At 44.6% G+C, this 27164-nt stretch overlaps 1 protein-coding gene across 1 annotated transcript; it reads right to left on the reverse strand.

The window, feature by feature from the left end:
* Positions 1 to 1705: 1705 nt before the first annotated feature.
* Positions 1706 to 15390, reverse strand: LOC115132563 (small ribosomal subunit protein eS21). The gene is made up of 6 exons (XM_065020964.1): positions 15305 to 15390; positions 14204 to 14288; positions 13916 to 13979; positions 6535 to 6606; positions 4650 to 4705; positions 1706 to 1765 (listed from the first exon to the last, which is right to left on the reverse strand). The coding sequence occupies exons 2-6, from the start codon at positions 14251 to 14253 to the stop codon at positions 1756 to 1758; spliced, it is 252 nt and encodes an 83-aa protein (XP_064877036.1). The 5' UTR covers positions 14254 to 14288; positions 15305 to 15390; the 3' UTR covers positions 1706 to 1755.
* Positions 15391 to 27164: the final 11774 nt, after the last annotated feature.

A 27164-nucleotide genomic window follows, 5' to 3' on the forward strand; every position in this document is an offset into this window, starting at 1 on the left:
TGCCACCAGAGACTCTGGGTTCGAGCCCAGGCTCTGTCGTAACCGGCCGCGACCGGGAGGTCCATGGGGCGACGCACAATTAGCCTAGCGTCGTCCGGGTTAGGGAGGGCTTGGCCGGTAGGGATATCCTTGTCTCATCGCGCACCAGCGACTCCTGTGGCGGGCCGGGCACAGTGCATGCTGACCAGGTCGCTAGGTAGTGTACGGTGTTTCCTCTGACACATTGGTGCGGCTGGCTTCCGGGTTGGATGCGCGCTGTGTTAACCTCTTCCCTCTACCCTCTACTTTTTTGAACATTCTGTTAAAAATCGCGCAACATTTCAGCGCCCTGCTACTCATGCCAGGAATATAGTATATGCATTTGCTTAGTCTGTGTGGATAGAAAACACTCAGACATTTATAAAACTGGTTAAATCACTGCTGTGGCTTTACCAGAACGGCATTTACATCGAAAAGCACAGGAAAAACTGATCACTGAAAATGGAAAAATATATTGCTGCGCGACTTGAACCCATTGATAAAGGTGAACCACAATTAATTGACTGAGGTTGCAGTACCTACAGCTTCCACACGGTGTCTAGAGTCTTGTCATTTCCCTACGAGTTTTTTCTTGGTCCAAACACATGCAAGGCACCGTATTTCTTCAGGTCTAGGACCGGATATTTTGGTTGAGTTACTAGCCGGACATTTTTCCAGACGGACAGCTAATGATTTTTACATCGCCTCCTGATGAATTTTATCGCTTATTAACGTTTACTAATACCTAAAGTTGCATTTACAAAAGTATTTCGAAGTGTTTTGTGAAAGTTTATCGTCGACTTTTTGAATTTTAAAAAATGACGTTACGTTTTGAAACTATGTTTTTTTCGTTTATCACACAGTCTACATATAACGATATCTAGGCTTTATATGGACCGATTTAATCGAAATAAAGACCCAATAGTGTTTATGGGACATCTAGGAGTGCCAACAAAGAAGATGGTGAAAGGTAATGAATGTTTTCTATTTTATTGTGCGGTTTGTGTAACGCCGAAATGCTAATTATTTTGTTTACGTCCCCTGCTGTGCTTTTCTGTTGTAGTGTATTGGTGCATGCTATCAGATAATAGCTTCTCATGGTGTCCCCGAAAAGCATTTTAAAAATCTGACTTGTTGCCTGGATTCACAACGAGTGTAGCTTTAATTCGATACCCTGCATGTGTATTTTAATGAACGTTTGAGTTTTAACTAATACTATTAGCATTTAGCGTAGCGCATTTGCATTTCCAGAGCTCTAGTTGGGACGCAAGCGTCCCGAGTAGAAGCAAGAGGTTAAGAAGCAGCGTGGCTTAGTTGGGTTGTGTATCGGAGGACGCATGGCTCTCAACCTTCGTCTCTCCCGAGCCCGTACGGGAGTTGTAGCGATGAGACAAGATAGTAGCTACTACAACAATTAGATTACCACGAAATTGGGGAGAAAAATTCACACACAAAAAAATAAAATGTCCCCGTTCTTCCAGACATGTTGTTTCGTTAATATTTTAATATTTTTTTTATAAAATCACTCACATGGAGATGGGACATCTTTCACACACAAATGTGTTTGACGACCTGCATGGAAGCAGGCATTGACAATCAGATTGATTTCATTTTTTTATCCCAAAATGTTTGCAACTATGAACTGGGGTTAAGACCAATCATCAATGAGTAATAATGACGCTTGAAACAAGTTCTAATTCATTTTTATTTTACAAAGGGATTCCAGAGGCTCCTCTCCTAGAAGTTCCTGTTAGGAAAAGAGAGAGGAAGAGAACGTTAGATCTGACCAATCACAGTTTAATTTAGTAGAGCCCGACCAATCACAGTTTAATTTAGTAGAGCCTGACCAATCACAGTTTAATTTAGTAGAGCCTGACCAATCACAGTTTAATTTAGTAGAGCCTGACCAATCACAGTTTAATTTAGTAGAGCCTGACCAATCACAGTTTAATTTAGTAGAGCCTGACCAATCACAGTTTAATTTAGTAGAGCCTGACCAATCACAGTTTAATTTAGTAGAGCCTGACCAATCAGTTTAATTTAGTAGAGCCTGACCAATCACAGTTTAATTTAGTAGAGCCTGACCAATCACAGTTTAATTTAGTAGAGCCTGACCAATCACAGTTTAATTTAGTAGAGCCTGACCAATCACAGTTTAATTTAGTAGAGCCTGACCAATCACAGTTTAATTTAGTAGAGCCTGACCAATCACAGTTTAATTTAGTAGAGCCTGACCAATCACAGTTTAATTTAGTAGAGCCTGACCAATCACAGTTTAATTTAGGAGAGCCTGACCAATCAGTTTAATTTAGTAGAGCCTGACCAATCACAGTTTAATTTAGGAGAGCCTGACCAATCACAGTTTAATTTAGTAGAGCCTGACCAATCACAGTTTAATTTAGTAGAGCCCGACCAATCACAGTTTAATTTAGTAGAGCCCGACCAATCACAGTTTAATTTAGTAGAGCCCGACCAATCACAGTTTAATTTAGTAGAGCCTGACCAATCACAGTTTAATTTAGTAGAGCCTGACCAATCACAGTTTAATTTAGTAGAGCCTGACCAATCACAGTTTAATTTAGTAGAGCCTGACCAATCACAGTTTAATTTAGTAGAGCCTGACCAATCACAGTTTAATTTAGTAGAGCCTGACCAATCACAGTTTAATTTAGTAGAGCCTGACCAATCACAGTTTAATTTAGTAGAGCCTGACCAATCACAGTTTAATTTAGTAGAGCCTGACCAATCAGTTTAATTTAGTAGAGCCTGACCAATCACAGTTTAATTTAGTAGAGCCTGACCAATCACAGTTTAATTTAGTAGAGCCTGACCAATCACAGTTTAATTTAGTAGAGCCTGACCAATCACAGTTTAATTTAGTAGAGCCTGACCAATCACAGTTTAATTTAGTAGAGCCTGACCAACCAGTTTAATTTAGTAGAGCCTGACCAACCAGTTTAATTTAGTAGAGCCTGACCAATCAGTTTAATTTAGGAGAGCCTGACCAATCACATTTTAATTTAGTAGAGCCTGACCAATCACAGTTTAATTTAGGAGAGCCTGACCAACCAGTTTAATTTAGGAGAGCCTGACCAATCAGTTTAATTTAGTAGAGCCTGACCAACCAGTTTAATTTAGTAGAGCCTGACCAATCAGTTTAATTTAGTAGAGCCTGACCAATCAGTTTAATTTAGGAGAGCCTGACCAATCAGTTTAATTTAGGAGAGCCTGACCAACCAGTTTAATTTAGGAGAGCCTGACCAACCAGTTTAATTTAGTAGAGCCTGACCAATCAGTTTAATTTAGGAGAGCCTGACCAATCACAGTTTAATTTAGTAGAGCCTGACCAACCAGTTTAATTTAGGAGAGCCTGACCAATCACAGTTTAATTTAGTAGAGCCTGACCAATCACAGTTTAATTTAGTAGAGCCTGACCAATCACAGTTTAATTTAGTAGAGCCTGACCAATCACAGTTTAATTTAGTAGAGCCTGACCAATCACAGTTTAATTTAGTAGAGCCTGACCAACCACAGTTTAATTTAGTAGAGCCTGACCAACCACAGTTTAATTTAGTAGAGCCTGACCAATCACAGTTTAATTTAGTAGAGCCTGACCAATCACAGTTTAATTTAGTAGAGCCTGACCAATCAGTTTAATTTAGGAGAGCCTGACCAATCAGTTTAATTTAGTAGAGCCTGACCAATCACAGTTTAATTTAGTAGAGCCTGACCAATCACAGTTTAATTTAGTAGAGCCTGACCAACCACAGTTTAATTTAGTAGAGCCTGACCAATCACAGTTTAATTTAGTAGAGCCTGACCAATCAGTTTAATTTAGGCCAACAACGGCACCAATCACACACTGGCTGTGCCCAAATACCCATATGTGCGTTCTCAATACAACTGAGGAGTATCTCCATCTGTAATAAAGCACTTTTGTGTGTAAAAACTCATTCTGATTGGCTGGGCCTGGCTCCTCAAAAAACAGCTTATTTCAAAGCAGATTGTCACCAAAAACTTTATTAATTAATTCACTTATATAGTTTATATAGTCTCCCCCCCCCCCGCCCACATCTCTCCCAGTCAACATTATCTTTGCTCAAACTGACCCTGAATGACATCATGGGTCTTAAAGAGACAGGCACACTTTTATAAAATAACAGATTGCTTCTCTTTTTTGCGATTGTTGATGATCAGTACAATACAATAAGTATCAAATGGAAGGGAAGCAGCTTGTTTTTCGTCTGTAGCCCCGTGAAATCAGCCCCAAAACCAGCTCAATAACTCAATTCATTCACACCCTCCTATTTGAACATGAAACCACCTGTATTGTGACTAGACCGTGGCTACATCTCGATTTACCCAGTTTATCAAAGAGATTTACCATTCAAATAAATTAACAATAATATTATGTAGTTTGCTAAATAAATATTGTATGATTGATTAATTTAATGCATATATTTAAAATGTAATGATTATGAACTCGACAAATCTGTCTGGATCAATAGCCATTCTGTGACGTTGCCTAATAGGCCTTCTTCATTTGTTGTGGTATCGAGTATCTAAGTCAAAACTTGTTGGTATCGTGACAAAACACCAGGCTGAACACAGAACAGCAGAGATGTACTTACTTTGACACGATGCTGTCGGTCTTAGCCAGCCTCAGTAGGGAGTCGTCGGCCTCGCCCTGCAGGACGGGACAGGAGGGTCCGTTAGACAGTTCCTCACACACACACACTACAGTCAACTACTGTCCTGTTAAACACACACACACTACAGTCAACTACTGTCCTGTTAAACACACACACACACTACAGTCAACTACTGTCCTGTTAAACACACACACACACACTACAGTCAACTACTGTCCTGTTAAACACACACACACACTACAGTCAACTACTGTCCTGTTAAACACACTACAGTCAACTACTGTCCTGTTAAACACACACACACACACTACAGTCAACTACTGTCCTGTTAAACACACACACACACACTACAGTCAACTACTGTCCTGTTAAACACACACACACACACACTACAGTCAACTACTGTCCTGTTAAACACACACACACACACACTACAGTCAACTACTGTCCTGTTAAACACACACACACACTACAGTCAACTACTGTCCTGTTAAACACACACACACTACAGTCAACTACTGTCCTGTTAAACACACACACACACTACAGTCAACTACTGTCCTGTTAAACACACACACACTACAGTCAACTACTGTCCTGTTAAACACACACACACACACTATAGTCAACTACTGTCCTGTTAAACACACACACACACACTACAGTCAACTACTGTCCTGTTAAACACACACACACACACTACAGTCAACTACTGTCCTGTTAAACACACACACACACACACACTACAGTCAACTACTGTCCTGTTAAACACACACACACACTACAGTCAACTACTGTCCTGTTAAACACACTACAGTCAACTACTGTCCTGTTAAACACACTACAGTCAACTACTGTCCTGTTAAACACACTACAGTCAACTACTGTCCTGTTAAACACACTACAGTCAACTACTGTCCTGTTAAACACACTACAGTCAACTACTGTCCTGTTAAACACACACACACACTACAGTCAACTACTGTCCTGTTAAACACACTACAGTCAACTACTGTCCTGTTAAACACACACACACACTACAGTCAACTACTGTCCTGTTAAACACACACACACTACAGTCAACTACTGTCCTGTTAAACACACACACACACTACAGTCAACTACTGTCCTGTTAAACACACTACAGTCAACTACTGTCCTGTTAAACACACTACAGTCAACTACTGTCCTGTTAAACACACTACAGTCAACTACTGTCCTGTTAAACACACTACAGTCAACTACTGTCCTGTTAAACACACACACACACTACAGTCAACTACTGTCCTGTTAAACACACTACAGTCAACTACTGTCCTGTTAAACACACACCTCACACACACACACACACACACACACACCTCACATTTGTTAACACCATCAAACAGAAGATAACGCACAATATCAAATGATGCCATGGTGACTTGAGGGATAAATGTGGGAGTGGCTTCCTCTCCTGAATCTACACTGATAACACCAGACTTTAGATAGGGGGGGGGCTGGAGGTCTCTATAATTCCTGGATAAAAGATAGTTGATGCCAGTGGTGTGTCTGAGGTTTAGCTATAACCTTGCTATGGAGGAGAGAGCATGGCCTCAAACCATCTCAGTTATCTGTTAACAGAGCCACCGCAGGAGGACAGAGCCACCGCAGGAGGACAGAGCCACCGCAGGATTGCAGAGCCACCGCAAGAGGACAGAGCCACCGCAAGAGGACAGAGCCACCGCAAGAGGACAGAGCCAAGCCTCGCTGCCAAAGACCTGCAACATCGCCTTGTGTAAAGGTCGCAAAATTCCAGTAACGTTTCCAAGAAAACCTGGTTGTACATTTGCAACCCACTCCTCACGAAAGCGGAGACACCTACCATTCTACGGATGGCACCGCAGATAGCGTAGGTCTTGAACTGGCCATTGAAGCGACCGGTTGCCTTGTCAACCTGCAATAAATAAAAAGTTATTAGTACAATGAGGTTATATAAGGAGAAGAGGGCCTGCCATGTCAAATATCAACCCCCTGCCAAAAAGTGCCAAATATCGACCCCCTGCCAAAAAGTGCCAAATAACGACCCCCTGCCAAAAAGTGCCAAATATTGACCCACTGCCAAAGAGAAGCTACTAGAACATGCCAAATACTGCAATACATTGTTTTGGGGGGGTCATTGTTACAGGTTATTTATCTGCAATGCATTGTTTGCTGTTTGTTTTTACAGCACTTTGAGATATCAGCTGATGTACGAAGGGCTATATAAATAAATTTGATTTGATTTGATTTATTTACAATATGTTTTAGCCTTAAATCTCAGCATTTATTGGCAGATAACGTATAGAACATGGTCACTGATTTAGTGAGCATGAGCAGGCTGCAAACATAGGAATGGATGGATGACAACACCACCGGCGAGCTAAGAGCACTTCTCCAGAAACCTCTTTATTTAGCTAGCTAGCTACGCTAAGCTTCGTTTTCTATTGTACTACATGTTTTAAAAATCGCCCTCTCTCTTATACTAAGTAGCCCATGAAAAGTGCCGTCAGCTTTAACATTGAATTAATATTTAATTTAATAACGCCGGTAATCAAGCGTCTTGTCGTCTGAGTGATCAGATCGTACCCCCACCATCCCAGGACCTACACGATTCATGTGGATAACCCGTTTTAAAATTCAACCGGCGAATATCACTGGAAAGTTTGCATCCCTGTCTTGAAATATACTACGTTCAATAAATGTAGTTCTATTTTGGCTTCTCTCTCCCTCCTTCCCCACCTTTCCCCTTCTCTCTCCCTCCTTCCCCACCTTTCCCCTTCTCTCTCCCTCCTTCCCCACCTTTCCCCTTCTCTCTCCCTCCTTCCCCCCCTTTCCCCTTCTCTCTCCCTCCTTCCCCACCTTTCCCCTTCTCTCTCCCTCCTTCCCCACCTTTCCCCTTCTCTCTCCCTCCTTGTAGACGGTCTCATAATGTGCAGCCACAGGTGGTAGTCCAGCGTTTCCCAAACCCGGTCCTCGTTTTGGTTTTTGCCCCTAACACTACACAGCCCCTCACACTACACAGCCCCTCACACTACACAGCCCCTCACACTACACAGCCCCTACCACTACACAGCCCTCACACTACACAGCCCTCACACTACACAGCCCTCACACTACACAGCCCTCACACTACACAGCCCTACCACACTACACAGCCCTACCACTACACAGCCCTACCACTACACAGCCCTACCACTACACAGCCCTACCACTACACAGCCCTACCACTACACAGCCCTCACACTACACAGCCCTCACACTACACAGCCCTCACACTACACAGCCCTCACACTACACAGCCCTCACACTACACAGCCCCTCACACTACACAGCCCTACCACTACACAGCCCTACCACGACACAGCCTTACCACGACACAGCCCTACCACGACACAGCCCTACCACGACACAGCCCTCACACTACACAGCCCTCACACTACACAGCTCTAACACTACACAGCCCTCACACTACACAGCCCCTCACACTACACAGCCCTACCACTGAACAGCCCTCACACTACACAGCCCTACCACTACACAGCCCTACCACTACACAGCCCCTAACACTACACAGCCCTACCACTACACAGCCCTACCACTACACAGCCCCTAACACTACACAGCCCCTCACACTACACAGCCCCTCACACGACACAGCCCTAACACGACACAGCCCTACCACGACACAGCCCTACCACTACACAGCCCTACCACTACACAGCCCCTAACACTACACAGCCCCTCACACTACACAGCCCTACCACTACACAGCCCTACCACTACACAGCCCTCACACTACACAGCCCTCACACTACACAGCCCTCACACTACACAGCCCTACCACTACACAGCCCTACCACTACACAGCCCTACCACTACACAGCCCTCACACTACACAGCCCTCACACTACACAGCCCTCACACTACACAGCCCTACCACTACACAGCCCTACCACTACACAGCCCTACCACTACACAGCTCTAACACTACACAGCCCCTCACACTACACAGCCCCTCACACTACACAGCCCTACCACTACACAGCCCTACCACTACACAGCCCTACCACTACACAGCCCTCACACTACACAGCCCTACCACTACACAGCCCCTCACACTACACAGCCCCTCACACTACACAGCCCTACCACGACACAGCCCTACCACGACACAGCCCTCACACTACACAGCCCTAACACTACACAGCCCCTAACACTACACAGCCCCTAACACTACACAGCCCCTAACACTACACAGCCCCTCACACTACACAGCCCCTCACACTACACAGCCCTAACACTACACAGCCCCTCACACTACACAGCCCCTCACACTACACAGCCCCTCACACTACACAGCCCTCACACTACACAGCCCTACCACTACACAGCCCTCACACTACACAGCCCTCACACTACACAGCCCTCACACTACACAGCCCTAACACTACACAGCCCTACCACTACACAGCCCTACCACTACACAGCCCCTAACACTACACAGCCCCTAACACTACACAGCCCTAACACTACACAGCCCTCACACTACACAGCCCTCACACTACACAGCCCTACCACGACACAGCCCTCACACGACACAGCCCTAACACGACACAGCCCTACCACTACACAGCCCTACCACTACACAGCCCTACCACTACACAGCCCCTAACACTACACAGCCCCTCACACTACACAGCCCTACCACTACACAGCCCTACCACTACACAGCCCTACCACTACACAGCCCTCACACTACACAGCCCTACCACTACACAGCCCTACCACTACACAGCCCTACCACTACACAGCCCTACCACTACACAGCCCTCACACTACACAGCCCTCACACTACACAGCCCTACCACTACACAGCCCTACCACTACACAGCCCTCACACTACACAGCTCTAACACTACACAGCCCCTCACACTACACAGCCCTACCACTACACAGCCCTACCACTACACAGCCCTACCACTACACAGCCCTACCACTACACAGCCCTCACACTACACAGCCCCTCACACTACACAGCCCCTCACACTACACAGCCCTACCACGACACAGCCCCTCACACTACACAGCCCCTAACACTACACAGCCCCTAACACTACACAGCCCCTCACACTACACAGCCCCTCACACTACACAGCCCTAACACTACACAGCCCCTCACACTACACAGCCCTCACACTACACAGCCCTACCACTACACAGCCCTCACACTACACAGCCCTCACACTACACAGCCCTAACACTACACAGCCCTAACACTACACAGCCCTACCACTACACAGCCCCTAACACTACACAGCCCCTAACACTACACAGCCCTAACACTACACAGCCCTCACACTACACAGCCCTAACACTACACAGCCCTACCACTACACAGCCCCTAACACTACACAGCCCTCACACTACACAGCCCTCACACTACACAGCCCTACCACTACACAGCCCTACCACTACACAGCCCCTAACACTACACAGCCCTCACACTACACAGCCCTCACACTACACAGCCCTCACACTACACAGCCCTCACACTACACAGCCCTCACACTACACAGCCCTCACACTACACAGCCCCTAACACTACACAGCCCCTAACACTACACAGCCCTCACACTACACAGCCCTCACACTACACAGCCCTACCACTACACAGCCCTACCACTACACAGCCCTAACACTACACAGCCCTACCACTACACAGCCCTAACACTACACAGCCCTACCACTACACAGCCCTACCACTACACAGCCCCTAACACTACACAGCCCTCACACTACACAGCCCTCACACTACACAGCCCTCACACTACACAGCCCTCACACTACACAGCCCTCACACTACACAGCCCTACCACTACACAGCCCCTCACACTACACAGCCCCTCACACTACACAGCCCTCACACTACACAGCCCTAACACTACACAGCCCCTCACACTACACAGCCACTACACAGCCCTCACACTACACAGCCCTCACACTACACAGCCCTACCACTACACAGCCCTACCACTACACAGCCCTCACACTACACAGCCCTCACACTACACAGCCCTCACACTACACAGCCCTACCACTACACAGCCCTACCACTACACAGCCCTACCACTACACAGCCCTCCACTACACAGCCCTCACACTACACAGCCCTCACACTACACAGCCCTACCACTACACAGCCCTACCACTACACAGCCCTACCACTACACAGCTCTAACACTACACAGCCCCTCACACTACACAGCCCCTCACACTACACAGCCCTACCACTACACAGCCCTACCACTACACAGCCCTCACACTACACAGCCCTACCACTACACAGCCCCTCACACTACACAGCCCCTCACACTACACAGCCCTACCACGACACAGCCCCCACGACACAGCCCTCACACTACACAGCCCCTAACACTACACAGCCCCTAACACTACACAGCCCCTAACACTACACAGCCCCTAACACTACACAGCCCTCACACTACACAGCCCCTCACACTACACAGCCCTAACACTACACAGCCCCTCACACTACACAGCCCCTCACACTACACAGCCCCTCACACTACACAGCCCTCACACTACACAGCCCTACCACTACACAGCCCTACCACTACACAGCCCTCACACTACACAGCCCTCACACTACACAGCCCTCACACTACACAGCCCTAACACTACACAGCCCTACCACTACACAGCCCTACCACTACACAGCCCCTAACACTACACAGCCCTAACACTACACAGCCCTAACACTACACAGCCCTCACACTACACAGCCCTCACACTACACAGCCCTACCACGACACAGCCCTCACACGACACAGCCCTAACACGACACAGCCCTACCACTACACAGCCCTACCACTACACAGCCCTACCACTACACAGCCCCTAACACTACACAGCCCCTCACACTACACAGCCCTACCACTACACAGCCCTACCACTACACAGCCCTACCACTACACAGCCCTCACACTACACAGCCCTACCACTACACAGCCCTACCACTACACAGCCCCTCACACTACACAGCCCTACCACTACACAGCCCTACCACTACACAGCCCTCACACTACACAGCCCTCACACTACACAGCCCTACCACTACACAGCCCTACCACTACACAGCCCTCACACTACACAGCTCTAACACTACACAGCCCCTCACACTACACAGCCCTACCACTACACAGCCCTACCACTACACAGCCCTACCACTACACAGCCCTACCACTACACAGCCCTCACACTACACAGCCCCTCACACTACACAGCCCCTCACACTACACAGTACACAGCCCCTCACTACACAGCCCCTAACACTACACAGCCCCTAACACTACACAGCCCCTCACACTACACAGCCCCTCACACTACAACACAGCCCCTCACACTACACAGCCCTCACACTACACAGCCCTACCACTACACAGCCCTACCACTACACAGCCCTCACACTACACAGCCCTCACACTACACAGCCCTAACACTACACAGCCCTAACACTACACAGCCCTACCACTACACAGCCCCTAACACTACACAGCCCCTAACACTACACAGCCCTAACACTACACAGCCCTAACACTACACAGCCCTACCACTACACAGCCCCTAACACTACACAGCCCTCACACTACACAGCCCTCACACTACACAGCCCTCACACTACACAGCCCTAACACTACACAGCCCTACCACTACACAGCCCTACCACTACACAGCCCCTAACACTACACAGCCCTCACACTACACAGCCCTCACACTACACAGCCCTCACACTACACAGCCCTCACACTACACAGCCCTCACACTACACAGCCCTCACACTACACAGCCCCTAACACTACACAGCCCCTAACACTACACAGCCCTCACACTACACAGCCCTCACACTACACAGCCCTCACACTACACAGCCCTACCACTACACAGCCCTACCACTACACAGCCCTAACACTACACAGCCCTACCACTACACAGCCCTAACACTACACAGCCCTACCACTACACAGCCCTACCACTACACAGCCCTAACACTACACAGCCCTCACACTACACAGCCCTCACTACACAGCCCTCACACTACACAGCCCTCACACTACACAGCCCTACCACTACACAGCCCCTCACACTACACAGCCCCTCACACTACACAGCCCTCACACTACACAGCCCTAACACTACACAGCCCCTCACACTACACAGCCCTCACACTACACAGCCCTCACACTACACAGCCCTCACACTACACAGCCCTACCACTACACAGCCCCTCACACTACACAGCCCTCACACTACACAGCCCTCACACTACACAGCCCTCACACGACACAGCCCTCACACGACACAGCCCTCACACGACACAGCCCTCACACGACACAGCCCTCACACTACACAGCCCTAACACTACACAGCCCCTCACACTACACAGCCCTATTAGTTGATTATTTGAATCAGCCGTTTAGTGCTAGGGGAAAATCCAAAATGTGCACCCTTTGGGGTCCCGAGGACTGAGTTTGTGTTACCTGTGTTCTCTCTCTATAGGAGCTGATCAGTCGTCAGTATTGTGAAATAATTATAATATAAGATTTGAGTAGCAGAGCTGTCTCTTATTAAAATCCTTTCAGATCCCGTAGAGGTTAAATCCTATCAGATCCCGTAGAGGTTAAATCCTATCAGATCCCGTAGAGGTTAAATCCTATCAGATCCCGTAGAGGTGAAATCCTACCAGTATCGACATGCTCCGACAACGCACTTAGCGGCTGTTGTCTGTGTGCCGGTTTGGGAAAATGTGTCTTCGGCCATTGTAGGAAAGACGCATCGTTAAACCGCGTGTACGCTCGGCTTCCACCACTTTCGGGGAAACTGGGCCCAGATCAATGAAAGACTACTGGGTGTGTTTCCGTGGAGGCTGCTGAGGGGAGGACGGCTCATAAATGGTCAGAACCGAGCAAATGGAATGGCATCAACCACCTGCTAACCAATGTGTTTGATGTATTTGATACCATTCCACTGAATCCACTCCAGTCATTGCCACGAGCCCAGTCCTCCCCAATGAAGGTTCCACCAATCTCCTGTGATGTGGCTCAAATGGAACACGGTCCCCTGTGTTTAATAGGGTGCCATTTGGGACAAAGACACTAAAGTACATTATGAAGTCATAGAGTTCTATAGCTTGTGCTAGTTATTACCTCAGCAATGTTGATCTGGATAGAGGCGTGGTCCTTGGCTCCAATGATTCTGTTGCTTGCAGAGCTGAATGACACAGGGTCATAGCAAGTTGCATATAGAATCAGAATTACAGGAACTCTAGCTAATGTTGTTGACAGGGCAAAATTTATTTAGAATGCATTCATCAACACAAAGTTAAATTATGTATCTAGCTATGAAACCAACTATCTATCCATTACACAAACGTCTAACGTTGCTCGTTGTCGTAGGCTTGTTTCGTTCCAGGTGTGGCGCTACGAGGTACTCACCATTTACGTGGGACGTACAAGTCCACGAATTCACCAGCGTCGTTCTGCATTCTGTTTTTTTGGTGATGATGATCGGTCACTCGATCTGTGAGTAGCAGAAAAAAGATTGAGCTATTAAATCAGTTAGCTTGCACCACACAGAAGTTCAGCACCCTGCCCTTTCACACACCACCTTAGCGACTGCAGCCCGATGTACAAAGTCATGGAACACTGGTCCCTTTAATTACCACATACCGTTTAACCCACTTCATATGTAAACACTGTATTATAGTCAAGGCCTATGCTATTTAACTATTGCTGTACCGATATCATTCTTCAGATATAGTATATATTCTATCCATATGGTAACATAGCGGTTAGAGCGTTGGGCCAGTAACCGGAAGAATCCCCGAGCTGACGAGGTAAACCCGCTGTTCCCCGGGAGCAGGTGGATGTCGATTAAGGCAGCCCCCACCCCCGGGGTTAAACGCGGTAGAAACATTTCAGTTGGAGAACTGACGAGGCACCCCCCTTTCCCATATAGTCTATACATCCATCAAATATATACTTGCGACACCGGACTTGCGACATTTCTCGACCTAATATTTCTTAATTCTGTTCCTCGGCAGTCATTGTAAATAAGAATGTTCTTAACTGACTTGCCTAGTTAAACATAACTTTAAAAACATTTTTTTTTTACTACATTAACTATTATAGAGCAATTAGCTAGCTAGCTTAAAGTGTTAACGTGTTAGATAGTTAGTCAAACTCAACATTTCTCGTTTGCATGGCAACGTTAGGCTGGGAAAAATAATGCGCTTATTAAATATCAGAATTGATTAAACAATCTCTGGCGGAGAGGGGAGACGTTCATAAGCAAATACGAAGCCATGTGAACATTTGCGTTGACGCCGAATCATCCAGCATGTGGCGGGCACAGCGGTAGCATGCCGACTTTTTTCACCATAAATGTGCCAAAATAACGACAACATTCAAAATAAATAAAGCAATACCGTTAGCGGAGATGCTTCGCAATATACATTTTTTACCTATTGGGCCGCTATGGTTCGTGAAAGTACAGTATTTTTGTATTCGTACAAACAGAGAAAATCTTTCTCTCACCTTTTATCACAAATGGCTGACAGGAAAGAGAGAACGTCGTTACCGGATGTTGAACCTTCTGCTACCGGTGTCGCAAGTAATTCCTTCTGTACGGAAACATTAAAAACCAAAACTTGGCTTTTGTGCAAATATTGTTACAACAACAAAAAAATACAATGATCCACAAACTACGTTACGCGAGTAAAGTCATACCATATATATAAGAAATCACAGCTGTAATGGAAACATTAAGTTTCGGTAAAATGTTATAAATGCCGACAGATAATTTGTTCGTTTGACATGGTGGGATCTTTTTGTGATGGTAAAATTAATTACGCTAGAAATGATGGTGGAAACGGATTTAAGCGAAAATATTGATACAACCATCATATCAAAGTACATTTGGAGTCATGAGATGATATGGTGTGTGGTACTCCCACTAAGACTCGGGGAAACTACAGTTTATTAGGCTACAGATTAAACAAGTTATGATGAACTTCACAGAGTGGTCAAATAAACATTTCAAATCTAATTTTATTTGTCACATGTTAACAACAGCTGTAGACTAACAATGAAATGTTTACTTACAGGCCGTAATAATGCAGAGAGAAAGAAAATATAGAAATAATTGAAACGTAAAACCGGTCATAATAAATACACAATGAGTAATGATAACTTGGTAAAGTGACCGATAAACAGTAGCAGCAGTGTATGTGCTGAGACAAAAGAGTTGGTGTAAAAAGGGTTAATGCAGATAGTTAAATAGTTACCTGGACTCACTATTTAGCCATCTAATGGCTTGGGGAAGAAGCTGTTCAGGGTCCTGTTGGTTCCAGACTTCCACCAGTACAGCTTGCCATGCAGTAGCAGAGAGAACAGTCTATGACTTGGGTGGCTGGAGTCTTAAAACATTTTTTAGGGCCTTCCTCTGAGAACTGCCTGGCAGGGGCGCAGCTTTCACTGGGGACAGGGGGGACATGACCCCTCCACATTCTGAAACAGTATTTTTGCCCCCTCCCCCCAGTTTTAGAATTGCACTGTGATATAAACATGGCCGGTGTCCTTTAGGACCACGTGGACACCTCAGAGTTGTCGAGTAGGCTGTTTTCCGGTTTAAGCAGGCAGAACGTAGGACCACATGGACACCACATCTTGTGCAGGCAGGTTGTGTGAAGGCAAAGCTTCTGAAAGGCTGACGGATAGGACCAGCATGGGAAAGATGATCAGAGGCAGCTGCTGTCTGCGCTTTTTCTCTCCGAGTTGTAATAGCAAGCATGGCAGAAACTGGCTACTCTTTTGTTGACTGATCTAGCGGGCAAGGTAACTGCTGTTTGACAGAAGAAAAAAAGTATTTATTCTCAGTGCAAATGACATGTTACGTTAGCCGTTGTTTCATCCCCTCTCGCTGTCTGTCAGGTAGTAGTATCTAACAGCTGTTGTGTGTATGGAAATGTTTTGTAGCCTTCGTTTTGTCATGTTTCAACAGAAGTACATTTGATGATGTACCAATATTAGCTAAAGCTAGCCAAATGTTGGCTAATGTTAGCTAGCTCGCTAATTTTAGCTATTATTTTTTAATATCACTAGAGATTGTGTCATCTGTGGATCTGTTTGGGCGGTATGCAAATTGGAATGGGTCCAGGGTGTCTGGGATAATGTCGTTGATGTGAGCCATGACCAGCCTTTCAAAGCATTTTATGACTACAGATGTGAGTGCTACAGGAGATCGTCATTTAGACAGGTTACCTAGGCGTTCTTGGGCACAGGGACTATAGTGGTCTGCTTGAAACATGTAGAGGTTGAAAATGTAATTGAAGACACTTGCCAGCTTGTCATGCCCTGAGTAAGGTTCTGTTCCTTGAACCGGATCCAACCCCTGGTGATCACACAGTTGTCCGGAAACAGCTGGTGCTCTCATGCATGGTTCAATGTTGCTTGCTTCGAAGCTATCATAGAAGGCATTTAACTCATCTGGTAGGCTTGCTTCACTGGGAAGCTCACGGCTGGGTTTCCCTTTGTAATCCGGGATAGTTTGCAATCCCAGCTACATCCGTTCGAGCTTTATGCTCCTTTCCAATAAATATTGAGGGTCTTATTCTGGTGACATGATGATCAATGCTTGACAGCTTAATCCGTAATAATCTCTTAATTTAGTTAACCTTGTATCTGCAGAGCTGTTGGCTAGAGAGCACACGTGTCAAGACCAGAGTAGGGACATTTGTTATTTAGTTTTTTGTGACAAAACTATTGGTTGAGTTGAAAATGCGATGGAAACACATTGACCTTCAGATTTTTATTCGGTACATGAAAACTTAAACGTAAAAAGTTACATTTGTGTTTACTACGTCATCATGCATGTTTATCTGCAACAAGTCAGATTGGTGGAAACACACCACTGGTAGGGAAAATTGGGATATTTTATTATTGAGGATTTATTTTTGCATGAAAATCTATCACCAATTGGATGGAAACCTAGCTACTGAGAGCAACTGGTTGTCTTTTGCCTGCAGTGAATCCCAGATAGAATTATATAATGATAACATTTAATATGCAAGAATCTGAAGCTGAGCCATTGGAATCCGCTTCAGAGAAGGTTAGTAAATGAACATGTCTCATTCTCAACCCAACTTTTGATACAGATTCGATAAACAATTATATCAGGAATATCTCATTTAAACCAGATAACCATTCAGTTGTTGACAAACACAATACATTGTTAGACATTCAAATTGGACAAAATGCATGAATTTACAATCAAATACACAATAAGATAATATTTCCTTAAGAAATGAAACCAATGGAAATGATTAATAAACAAATACATGGACTAGGTATTTAATAATTATATCACACAAGTCAAATGACATAGCTAACATTTAAGAACAATACCATTCGAAAGCAAGATACAGGAAACTCTATACAAGAGATAAACATCTATAGCACAATACAAGTTTTTTCTTTTTTAAACCAATAGTTTTTCAACCCCTCTAGAGAAGTCAAGGCTATTAAAAAACCAGAGCAGCTGGAAATGTTAAGGCAATTTGCTCCATTCAGTGCAAAAAAAATAAATTAGGTTATTTTATATTTAAATTACATTACACAACACTAGGTCATTTAGCAGCTGCCCTTGTGTACCGATTCTTGTCCACCTCTTCTGAGGAGGAGGAGTAGTAAGAAGGATCGGAGGACCAATGCTCAGCTTGGTAAGTGTCCATATTGTATTTATTATATGAACACAAAACAAAGAAACGAAACAGTCCTGAACGGTGAAATACAAAAACACAGAACAGAAAATAATCACCCACGAAACACAGGTGGGAAAAGGCTACCTAAGTATGATTCTCAATCAGAGACAACGAACGACACCTGCCTCTGATTGAGAACCACACCCGGCCAAACACATAAACACAACCTAGAAAAACAAACAGACTGCCCACCCCAACTCACTCCCTGACCATAATAAAACAAAGACAAAACAAAGGAACTAAGGGTCAGAACGTGACACCCTGTCCAGAGCGACGTACAGTCAGTGCATTCAACTACGGTAGGTAAAGTAACCACACATCACAAGTCCAAAGAAGGAGGTAGAGTAAATTCAGATGACCATACACTGAGTGTGAAAAGAGAAAGAACCGCTTGTTCTTTCCATGACATGGTAAAGGGGGATATACCTTAGTCAGGTGTGCAACTGAATGCAATTAACTGAAAGGTGTCTTCTGTATTCAAAACCAACCCCTCCGAATCAGAGAGGTGCAGGGGGCTGCCTTAATTGACCTCCACACATAGCATCTACTCAGGAAGATACCTAGCAGAAATACTACGCCAGTTTATTCTCTTACACAGGTGCAGCCTACATTAATCCAGCAAGGACACATACAAGGAACAAATTTATCAACACATCTTATTCTGTGAATGAAATCAATCTCATACTGAATGGGCACTGCCTTCAGCCCCTTGTCCACACAAGGCAAGCAGGTAGCGTTCTTGATCTGTTGTGGTGTCCTGTTTTCTTTCGTGTCAGTTCTTAAAGAGAAGGAAGTAAAAAAAAATTGGTAATAAGCTACCACAACAAATATCACCAACTGCTACTACGCCTTTCCTTCCAGTTCTCTGCTGCTAATGACTGGAACAAATTGCAAAAAATCTCTGAAGCTGGAGACTCACATCTCCCTCACTAGCTTTAAGCACCAGCTGTCAGAGCAGCTTACAGATCACTGCACCTGTACTTAGCCCATCTGTAAACAGCCCATCTATCCACCTACCTCATCCCCATACGGGTATTTATTTATCTTGCTCCTTTGCACCCCAGTATCTCTACTTGCACATGCATCTTCTGCGCATCTACCATTCCAGTGTTTAGTTGCTATATTGTAATTACTTCACCACCATGGCCTATTTATTTCCTTAACTTACCTCATTTGCACTCACTGTATATATACTTTTTGTTTTCTTTTGTTCTACTGTATTATTGACTGTATGTTTTGTTTACTCCATGTGTAACTCTGTGTTGTATGTGTCGAATTGCTACGCTTTATCTTGGCCAGGTCGCAATTGCAAATGTGAACTTGTTCTCAACTGGCCTACCTGGTTAAATAAAGGTGTTCTCAACTGGCCTACCTGGTTAAATAAAGGTGTTCTCAACTGGCCTACCTGGTTAAATAAAGGTGTTCTCAACTAGCCTACCTGGTTAAATAAAGGTGAAATAAAAAATAAAAACTCCTCCTGTTGCTCCTACTGCAACTGCTGCTGCTACTGCTACTACTACTCCTACTACTACCACTTATACTACTACTACTACTACTGCTGTTTCTACTACAACTACTATTGCTGATTCTACTAGTACTACTACTACTGCTGCTACTACTGCTGTTTCTACTACAACTATTGCTGATTCTACTAGTACTACTACTACTACTGCTACTGCTGCTACTACTACAACTACTACTACTATTGCTGATTCTACTAGTACTACTACTACTACTGCTACTACTACTACTACAACTACTACTACTATTGCTGATTCTACTAGTACTACTACTACTACTGCTACTACTACAACTACTACTACTATTGCTGATTCTACTAGTACTACTACTACTACTGCTACAACTTGCCCTTATTCAACCTTTTTGGGGGGGATGGGGGGTGGGGGCATGGCATTGATATTGCAATTCTTATGGGGGTTCTTGATTTGCTATGGGGGTGCTCAGCCCACCTAGCTCCATTGTGATTCAAACCCCAGGCTACTCACGTGTAATTCCAGGGGGCCAGTGAGATTTTCCCAAGACTAATGTTTTGCTCGGGAATATTCAGTAGCTTCAGTGACATTCTGTTGTGCAACGGTGTGCACCTGTGACTGGCAGTACAGCATTGGTTATGAGAGCTTGTACACAGAGCGCTCCTCACCAGACTAGACAGCAGCAAAGCCTAAATTCACAAGAACAAGGCAACATTGTCAAATCCAGAAACAGGCTGGCCATAGGACAGTTCTAAAACCATTCACACCGTAGGGGATTTACAATCACATTATTGCATTGGAGTTTGACTGGAATTTAGTAATCAATTTAATTTTTTTTGGACCAGGCATGTCAGTTAAGAACAAATTCTTATTTTCAATGATGGCCTAGGAACAGTGGGTTAACTGCCTGTTCAGGGGCAGAACGACAGATTTGTATCTTGTCAGCTCGGGGGTTTGAACTTGCAACCTTCCGGTTACTAGTCCAACGCTCTAACCACTAGGCTAGAGAGCCGCCCCCTTTTGCATAGTAATTGCATAGTAATAGACCTAATTGGTTTAAAGGGTTTTGATTGTTGTTATTAAATAGTAACATATTAAATAATAGTAGGTCAATCCAATAGGGTCAACACAGAGGATTACTAATGTAATTGGTGTTAATTACACAGCTATATAATGACCTGTCACGTTTAATTACAGGGTTATTACACAGCTATATAATGACCTGTCACGTTTAATTACAGGGTTATTACACAGCTATATAATGACCTGTCACGTTTAATTACAGTGTTATTACACAGCTATATAATGACCTGGCGCGTTTAATTACAGGGTTATTACACAGCTATATAATGACCTGTCACGTTTAATTACAGGGTTATTACACAGCTATATAATGACCTGTCGCGTTTAATTACAGGGTTATTCCACAGCTATATAATGACCTGTCGCGTTTAATTACAGGGTTATTCCACAGCTATATAATGACCTGTCGCGTTTAATTACAGGGTTATTACACAGCTATATAATGACCTGTCACGTTTAATTACAGGGTTATTACACAGCTATATAATGACCTGTCACGTTTAATTACAGGGTTATTACACAGCTATATAATGACCTGTCACGTTTAATTACAGGGTTATTACACAGCTATATAATGACCTGTCGCGTTTAATTACAGGGTTATTACACAGCTATATAATGACCTGTCACGTGTAATTACAGGGTTATTCCACAGCTATATAATGACCTGTCACGTGTAATTACAGGGTTATTCCACAGCTATATAATGACCTGTCACGTGTAATTCCACAGCTATAGGAGGAACTGTGAAGTGTAACCTCACCAAAAATTGTAATCTGCATCACACAATGTCAATGTGAATGTCAGGGAGAAACCCTGTTCATTCAAAGCCTAATTTCACTAGTTTTACTCACCAGCAGGGTCATGGTGAACTTCATGTTGAGGCTTCAAGCAGTGTCTTCTGAAGCAGTGAAACGTGTAGGTCCAGATACTACTACTACTACTGGTACTACTGCTGCTACTACTACTGGTACTAATGTTGCTACTACTACTACTACTACTGTTGCTACTACTACTACTACTGCTACTACTACCTTGAAACTCAGATTAAGACTTGTCTCTTGCACCTGAAAACGTGTACCTGACTCCTCTTGCACCTGAAAACGTGTACCTGACTCCTCTTGCACCTGAAAACGTGTACCTGACTCCTCTTGCACCACCTGAAAACGTGTACCTGACTCCTCTTGCACCTGAAAACGTGTACCTGACTCCTCTTGCACCTGAAAACGTGTACCTGACTCCTCTTGCACCTGAAAACGTGTACCTGACTCCTCTTGCACCTGAAAACGTGTACCTGACTCCTCTTGCACCTGAAAACGTGTACCTGACTCCTCTTGCACCTGAAAACGTGTACCTGACTCGGCCCGTCAAGTCGTTTATTAAATAGCCAATGTGACGTCAGCAGCAGTTCCACGTTGTTCCAGCTGATCTGCGCTCGCTTAACCACAATATATTTGCATTGTTATGTGGATAACAAGCACATCAATACATATTCCAACTTCAGTTCAGAGATGAATTTAGCCTGAAATCCACAACCTGTTCAGATTAACATTCCACTCCTTGTGCTCGCTGTCACTGCCAGGACAATTTGTATATATTTTAATATTGGAACAGGGAGTCCCAATGAGATTAAGTTTTCTTTTTGCAAAGGAGCACAAATGGCACCCTATTCTCTTCGCTAACTATTGTAGATAGTTTACTGTCATAGCTACCTTTACATACCATAAAAAGTATGCTTGGTCTTTTTTTAAAGCCCTAACAATTCAAATGGGACTGTTATCCTAAACCAGTCCTTAGATTAGCATGTTTCTCTGCGATCGCTAAATGTAGGTTTACTTTCTATCGTTGGGTCAGCTGACTCAGGAGACGACTGCAATGACTTTCGTCAGAACAGCTGCTTCACTTAAACTCATAACAATGTTAATAGCATTAGCTCTACTAGCTACAGTAACTTGCTAGCTATTAGTCATTAAAGGTTTCAATCAAGCAGCACGTCAGCAATTTTTGTGACAAATTCAAACAAAATCGTCAGAAATTGCCATGAATTTTTTTTCTCCAGAATAACAGCAGCAACATCAAGCAATAGGCCTGCACCTATTTAAAAAACGCAACGGAGTCCTGGAGGGACTGTATAATGCTGCACCTCTAATAATGCTGTCAGCTGGAGGGAATTCTGGAGGGATAATGTTGCACCATTGATAATGCAGTCAGCTGGATGGAATCCCAGAGGGATAATGCTGCCCCATTGATAATGCAGTCAGCTGGATGGAATCCCAGAGGGATAATGCTGACCCATTGATAATGCAGTCAGCTGGATGGAATCCCAGAGGGACAATGCTGACCCATTGATAATGCCGTCAGTTGGAGAGAATTCTGGAGGGATAATGCTGCACCACTGATAATGCGGTCAGCTGGAGGGAATCCCAGAGGGATAATGCTGCCCCATTGATAATGCAGTCAGCTGGAGGGATTCCCAGAGGGATAATGCCGCCCCATTGATAATGCAGTCAGCTGGATGGAATCCCAGAGGGACAATGCTGCACCACTGATAATGCCGTCAGTTGGAGAGAATTCTGGAGGGATAATGCTGCACCACTGATAATGCGGTCAGCTGGAGGGAATTCCGGAGGAATAATGCTGCACCACTGACAATGCGGTCAGCTGGAGGGAATTCTAGAGGGATAATGTCGCACCATTGATAATGCGGCCAGCTGGAGGCGATTCTGGAGGGAATGAATAATGCTGCGCTCAGGCAGATGCTTAGTAAACATATGCAAAACATATGATGCCTCTCCATGGTTATCACACAAACACACACACGGTGCGGTCAGCCCAAGGGAATCCTCCACACAGACCAAGCAGGCATGGCCAATGGAAATGAGAACCTGACCACAGATATTAGTAAACCTACTCAGCACAGTTAGACATAGACCACAGAGGGATACCTAATGGAAAGGATGTCATGAGAAAACACCCACGTTGTTTGTTAGTAGAGTTCCCTGATCACGCCATTGATAGAAGCAAAGCAAATTTAGTATTTTGTTATTTTGTCTATCTCAGATCACAGAGCAACAAGTCTGTTCATAGTGCATTTAATATACAGTACCAGTGAAACAGTTTGGCTACCTACTCATTCAAAGGCAAAAAAAAAAGGCCTTAATAAACATGGCCTGATTGGTAGAGTGCTGCAGAGATGGTTGTCCTTCTGGAAGGTTCTCCCATCTCCACAGAGGAACTCTGTCAGAGTGACCATCGGGTTCTTGGTCACCAAGGCCCTTCTCCCCCGATTGCACAGTTTGGCCGGGCGGCCATCTCTAGGGAGAGTCTTGGTGGTTCCAAACTTCTTCCGTTTCAGACTGAAATCCTGCTCTTTCTCTGACATGCACTGTCAACTGTGGGACCTTATATAGACAGGTGTGTGTCTTTCCAAATCATGTCTAATCAATTTAATTTACCACAGGTGGACTCCAATCAAGTTGTAGACTGGAAACAGGATGCACTTGTGCTCAGTTTCAAGTCTACTAGCAAATGGTCTGAATATCTTTTCGCTCTGTCATTATGGGAATATTAATATTAATATATATTATAATATATAATATTGTGGTATTAGTAAAACAATCTGCGCACTAAGTAGATTTGAATAAAAGCGTTTGCTAAATGCCATATACTGTACACTACCATTCAAAACGTTTGGGGTCACTGTCCATTAAAATAACATCAAATTGATCAGAAATACAGTGTAGACATTGTTAATGTTGTAAATGACTATTGTACCTGGAAAGGGCAGATTTTGAATGTAATATCTACATAGGCGTTACAGAGGCGCATTATCAGCAACCATCACTCCTGTGTTCCAATGGCACGTTGTGTTAGCTAATCCAAGTACAGAGGCCCCATTATCAGCAACCATCACTCCTGTGTTCCAATGGCACGTTGTGTTAAACTAATCCAAGTTTATCATTTTAAAAGGCTAATTGATTCATTAGAAAACCTTTTTGCAATTATGTTAGCACAGCTGAAAACTGTTGTTCTGATTAAAGAAGCAATACAATTGGTCTTCTTTAGACACACTGTTGCTGGTATTTTGGCCCATTCCTCCATGCAGATCTCCTCTAGAACAGTGATGTTTTGGGGCTGTTGCTGGGCAACACGGACTTTCAACTCCCTCCAAAGATTTTCTATGGAGTTGAGATCTGGAGACTGGCTAGGCCACTCCAGGACCTTGAAATGCTTCTTACGAAGCCACTCCTTCGTTGCCCAGGCGGTGTGTTTGGGATCATTGTCATGCTGAAAGACCCAGCCACGTTTCATCTTCAATGCCCTTGCTGATGGAAGGAGGTTTTCACTCAAAATCTCACAATACATGGCCCGATTCATTCTTTCCTTTACACGGATCAGTTGTCCTGGTCCCTTTGCAGAAAAACAGCCCCAAAGCATGATGTTTCCACCCCCATGCTTCACAGTAGGTATGGTGTTCTTTGGATGCAACTCAGCATTCTTTGTCCTCCAAACACGACGAGTTGAGTTTTTACCAAAAAGTTGTATTTTGGTTTCATCTGACCATATGACATTCTCCCAATCTTCTTCTGGATCATCCAAATGCTCTCTAGCAAACTTCAGACGGACCTGGATATGTACTGGCTTAAGCAGGGGGACACGTCTGGCACTGCAGGATTTGAGTCCCTGGCGGCGTAGTGTGTTACTGATGGTAGGCTTTGTTACTTTGGTCCCAGCTCTCTGCAGGTCATTCACTAGGTCCCCCCGTGTGGTTCTGGTATTTTTGCTCACCGTTCTTGTGATCATTTTGACACTCACGGGGTGAGATCTTGTGTGGAGCCCCAGATCGAGGGAGATTATCAGTGGTCTTGTATGTCTTCCATTTCCTAATAGTTGCTCCCACAGTTGATTTCTTCAAACCAAGCTGCTTACCTATTGCAGATTCAGTCTTCCCAGCCTGGTGCAGGTCTACAATTTTGTTTCTGGTGTCCTTTGACAGCTCTTTGGTCTTGGCCATAGTGGAGTTTGGAGTGTGACTGTTTGAGGTTGTGGACAGGTGTCTTTTATACTGATAACAAGTTCAAACAGGTGCCATTAATACAGGTAACGAGTGGAGGACAGAGGAGCTTCTTAAAGAAGAAGTTACAGGTCTGTGAGAGCCAGAAATCTTGCTTGTTTGTAGGTGACCAAATACTTATTTTCCACCATAATTTGCAAATAAATTCATTAAAAATCCTACAATGTGATTTTCTGGATTTTTTTTCTCATTTTGTCTGTCATAGTTGAAGTGTACTTATGATGAAAATTACAGGCCTCTCTCATCTTTTTAAGTGGGAGAACTTGCACAATTGGTGGCTGACTAAATACTTTTTTGCCCCACTGTGTATGCAGCAATATGTATACTCCCCTTCAAATTAGCCACACCGCAGGTAGCCTAGTGGTTAAAGTGTTGGGCCTGACAGCTTGCTGGATCGAATCCCTGAGCTGACAAGGTAACAATCTGTCGTTCTGCCCCCGAGCAAGGCAGTTATACCACTGTTCCTCGGGCGCCGTGGTTGTTGGTTATGGCAGCCCCCCCCCTGCACCTCTCTGATTCAGAGGAGTTGGGTTAAATGCAGAAGATGCATTCAGTTGTACATTTGACCCCCCTTTCCCGTTGCTGACAAGAGTATAAAATTGAGCAGACAGCCATGCAATCTCCATAGACAAACATTGGCAGTAGAATGGCCTTACTGAAGAGCTCAGGGACTTTCAATGTGACACCATCATAGCCCTTCCCACCCTCCATTTGGCAAACTTGACCATAATTCAATCCTCCTGATTCCTGCTTACAAACTAAAACAGGAAGTACCAGTGACTCGCTCAATACGGAAGTGGTCAGATGACGCGGATGCCACACTAAAGGACTGTTTTGCTAGCACAGACTGGAATATGTTCCGGGATTCATCCAATTGCATTGAGGAATACACCACCTCAGTCATCAGCTTCATCAATAAGTGCATCGATGACGTCGTCCCCACAGTGACAGTACATACATATCCCAACCAGAAGCCATGGATTACA

Source organism: Oncorhynchus nerka, linkage group LG7 (assembly GCF_034236695.1).
Source record: "Oncorhynchus nerka isolate Pitt River linkage group LG7, Oner_Uvic_2.0, whole genome shotgun sequence".
Taxonomy (NCBI): domain Eukaryota; kingdom Metazoa; phylum Chordata; class Actinopteri; order Salmoniformes; family Salmonidae; genus Oncorhynchus; species Oncorhynchus nerka.

Coding starts and splice junctions, on each gene's coding strand:
- LOC115132563 (XM_065020964.1), bottom strand. CDS start 14,253: ATGCAGAACGACGCTGGTGAATTCGTGGACTTGTACGTCCCACGTAAA. Junction 13,980..14,203: donor TTGTACGTCCCACGTAAATG/GTGAGTACCTCG, acceptor TGTGTCATTCAG/CTCTGCAAGCAACAGAATCA. Junction 4,706..6,534: donor GCGGTGCCATCCGTAGAATG/GTAGGTGTCTCC, acceptor CCCGTCCTGCAG/GGCGAGGCCGACGACTCCCT.